Source organism: Micropterus dolomieu, linkage group LG04 (genome assembly GCF_021292245.1).
Source record: "Micropterus dolomieu isolate WLL.071019.BEF.003 ecotype Adirondacks linkage group LG04, ASM2129224v1, whole genome shotgun sequence".
Taxonomy (NCBI): Eukaryota; Metazoa; Chordata; class Actinopteri; order Centrarchiformes; family Centrarchidae; genus Micropterus; species Micropterus dolomieu.
In genome coordinates this window covers 16,382,079-16,385,649 of record NC_060153.1, presented here as the reverse complement: position 1 = coordinate 16,385,649, position 3,571 = coordinate 16,382,079, and the positions used below count along the sequence as shown (strand labels likewise).

Below are 3,571 nucleotides of genomic sequence, written 5' to 3'. Positions count from 1 at the left end.
GTGACGGGTCTGATGTTGCATACTTTTGCTTGAAAAAGAAAACCCCACAACAAACCCAGAGCTCTACTTAAAATACAACTACAAAGTCTCATTAGTGTGCATGACTGTGGATTTCACCAGATTATGACCTCAATCTATTATTGACATGGTGCCTGTGGACATGAATGATTTAGTGTTACTAGATGACATTAATCAGCTTAGTAACAGTTGCCTGTAACTCCACCTTCAGTTGCGTTCTGAATTAAACTCCAGGGAGAAAAGGGGTTGGAAGAGTATGCAAGTAAGTGCTTGTGTCTCCCAAGTCCTTGGGAATGAACCCACTGAACTCCCAAAGGTGTTTGGGACCACAAAATCAACTCTCCCATCTAGTGGCCAAAATCTGTCATCGCTTCTGAAATCTCTGAAATGGAAATGGTAGGGTTTAAACAAGGCAACATGAGTAAATCTGTTGGTTTGTGTGGTAAAATGGGAGTGAGAGATCTACACAGAGGTGGATCTCCTCATCCTGGACTGCCCTGCTACACATGTAAACCTCATTTATGACTGTAGCAGTGAACAGTGGAGATAAACATGCATGGTTTGTAGAAGAAATTTTGATTTATTGTTGTTGTGAAAATGAAAATCTAAATAGGCAGATAACAATGAGACAATGAGTTTTCATTACATAATCAAACCATGATTTCTTGGTTAAGCTCACTGCCCCAAACTAAAATAGTTGCTTAACGTACTTGTTGTGAACATGTGCAATTTATAAACCATAAAATTGATCGTATAGCTCAGAAAGAGCAACTTATGACTACAGTGTTCCCATTTCTGGCATCTTAAAACACAACAAAACCTTTAGATAAAAACTATTCAGTTCAGTTGTTGGAAGACTTGCAAAATTATAAAGCTATGAAATGGAGGAACAGCAAATGCATGACCACTTTCAGTAACAAGTCACTGAACGGGCACATATTGAATGGTAGTTACCTAAAATCATTTCTTAAGACCACAGAAGCTAAGAAATTAATATGTTAAAACAAAGATAAAATATAAATGATAAAATAAAACCTATGATTTAAAAAAAACAAAAAAAACAACCAACACCCTACAATTTTTGACCTATGGTTAACCTATTTGATTTTGAAGCTTTGCTTAAACACTAAACTAGAGTTTTACATTTAATGTATTCCTCTAATGTTTCAGATGAGGGAAAACAAATGTGCACAGTGCCAATAAGGGCTAACTACGCTCACAGCAGAACTCCTTAGTCAACTGTGGTACGTGAACATTGATTTCTAGAAATCCTCTAACACAACAGCATACGTCTGGCTTACTCATCAGCATCTGCGAACTGGTCTTGCTCAGTGGGAATGCTGTAGCTGAACCATTGCATAGGGCGTGGGTGGTGTCGAGCTGGGCTGTAATTGGCTGTCACCGGCAGGTCAACTGCAACTGTGTCCCTTTCTTTAAGCGTCAAATCCCGCAGAGCAAAATGGAGCACATCTTCTGGACCTGGAGGAGGCAAAGAACACAATTAAAACATTTGCACATGACCCAACTCTGAAAAACAGCTTTGAACCCCAGCCTGAGCAGCAATAGCTTGTAGTGAGACAAACCTTGAAGCCTAACCTTCAAGATGAAATTGACCATTAGCATACTTGCTCATAGCATTTTTAAGCTCAAATCTAACTCATTTTGTCCAGATACAAGGCGGTAAGTTCAACTTGGTTCCAGCAGATTGAGACATAAACGTCAGCTTCCAGCAGTCGAAAAACAATGCCTTAAGACTGAAAATGTATATATACTGACGAGCATTATGTATTTCAGGCATTTTGTGTAGGCTAGTATCAATCCAGAGCTGTGGAGGAATAAATGTTTTTGTCTTTACCATACGGTAAAAAAGCCATTTTTTCCCAGTCAGTCAGTGTGACCTCTTTGATCTCATTCTCCCAGTCTTCCTCCTCTTTCGGTGGGACCAGTGGGGGTGTCGAGTTCTCCAGACAGGCGGCCTCAGTGCCTCTATAAAAAGATTGTAGAATGCTTAAGTAAGTTTGAGACCTATCAGTCAGGCAAATTTCTTCTTTGCCTAGATACCAAGGAAAATCAGGAAAATCTTTATCCGACACTGTAGTTGTTTCTTGTCAATCCATGTTCATTAACTATTTCGTCAGGGAGCAGTGGGAGCTATTACCGGGACAGTTCTACATTTTTAGGAAAACATTTATTTGCTAAAAACATTGAGGAAGTATCTTTTATTCTACATCACGCTAACGCATTTTTCTGTAGCCTTTCCAATGGAACAGATATATTTCCATTTTAACCAATACAATTGTATACAACAGCTCACACTAAAGTCATATAGGGAAAATTGAAAGGTGTGAGTGAGTGTGCATGAATTAATTTTGGACCTCATGATTTTATTCAAAGCAGCTGTAAGGTTGGTGGCGCACCTCTTCTTACGTCTGAATATCTTTCTTCTTCTCTGTTTCTTTGCTGTTGCTGACGGGCTGGGCTCTGGTGCCATTTGGTCAGAATTACGGGGCAAATCAACAGTGTCTAGACTGGTGGCACAATTCACTGAGATCCCACCTGGAAAGCCAGCACTGCAGACCCGGCCATCTGCTGAGGCATCGCCGACAACTGAAATCGTGCTTCCTTGTTTCCTGAATGTCCTCTGGGGTGCTCTTTTCCAACTCTTGCCCTTGTACCCATGGTTAATATAACCATTAACCATGCATTGTGATTTGGTACCATTCAGTGTGCCAGCTGGTGTGTTCTCACTCGTTCTAGTGTCAGCGGCTGGGCAGCCATTGTGAACAACGGCTCCATTAACCAAACCTGTGCCTGGGACCTGCCTGCTGACCTGACCATTGGCTTTACAGGTTCTGCGACTCATTCCTCTTCTTCGACCCTCATTGTTCATACCATTCTGAGGCATTGCGTCACCTGTATGGTTGGAGGGCTTGATGTAAGTGCAAAGAATTAAAGAAAACAAAACTCGATAATAATAAAAAGATTTTTACAGTGGAACAGTACACACACACACATATATATATATATATACACACACACACACACACAGTGGGTACGGAAAGTATTCAGACCCCTTTAAATTTTTCACTCTTTGTTTCATTGCAGCCAGTTTCCAAAAATCAAAAAAGTTCATTTTATTTCTCAGTAATGTACACTCAGCACCCCATCTTGACAGAAAAAAAACAGAAATGTAGAAATTTTTGCAAATTTATTAAAAAAGAAAAACTGAAATATCACATGGTCATAAGTATTCAGACCCTTTGCTCAGTATTTAGTAGAAGCACCCTTTTGATCTAATACAGCCATGAGTCGTTTTGGGAAAGATGCAACAAGTTTTTCACATCTGGATTTGGGTATCCTCTGCCATTCCTCCTTGCAGATCCTCTCCAGTTCTGTCAGGTTGGATGGTAAACGTTGGTGGACAGCCATTTTCAGGTCTCTCCAGAGATGCTCAATTGGGTTTAAGTCAGGGCTCTGGCTGGGCCATTCAAGAACAGCCACGGAGTTGTTGTGAAGCCACTCCTTCGTTATTTTAGCGGTGTGCTTAGGGTCA

General features: G+C 40.5%; 1 protein-coding gene across 6 annotated transcripts in view; it reads right to left on the bottom strand.

The window, feature by feature from the left end:
* Positions 1 to 578: 578 nt before the first annotated feature.
* Positions 579 to 3,571, bottom strand: part of LOC123969770 — a 5,253-nt gene continuing 2,260 nt past the window's right edge. For 2 of the 6 annotated variants that reach the window (XM_046047428.1, XM_046047430.1), the window contains exons 3-5: positions 2,394 to 2,931; positions 1,874 to 2,004; positions 579 to 1,497 (exon numbers count right to left, since the gene is read on the bottom strand). In XM_046047428.1, coding sequence (XP_045903384.1) covers positions 1,316 to 1,497; positions 1,874 to 2,004; positions 2,394 to 2,931 — 851 coding nt within the window. In that variant the 3' untranslated portion in view covers positions 579 to 1,315. Of the gene's footprint in view, positions 1,498 to 1,873; positions 2,005 to 2,393; positions 2,948 to 3,571 lie in introns of all 6 variants that reach the window. The other 4 variants (XM_046047429.1, XM_046047426.1, XR_006824785.1 and 1 more) reach the window with 3 other exon arrangements.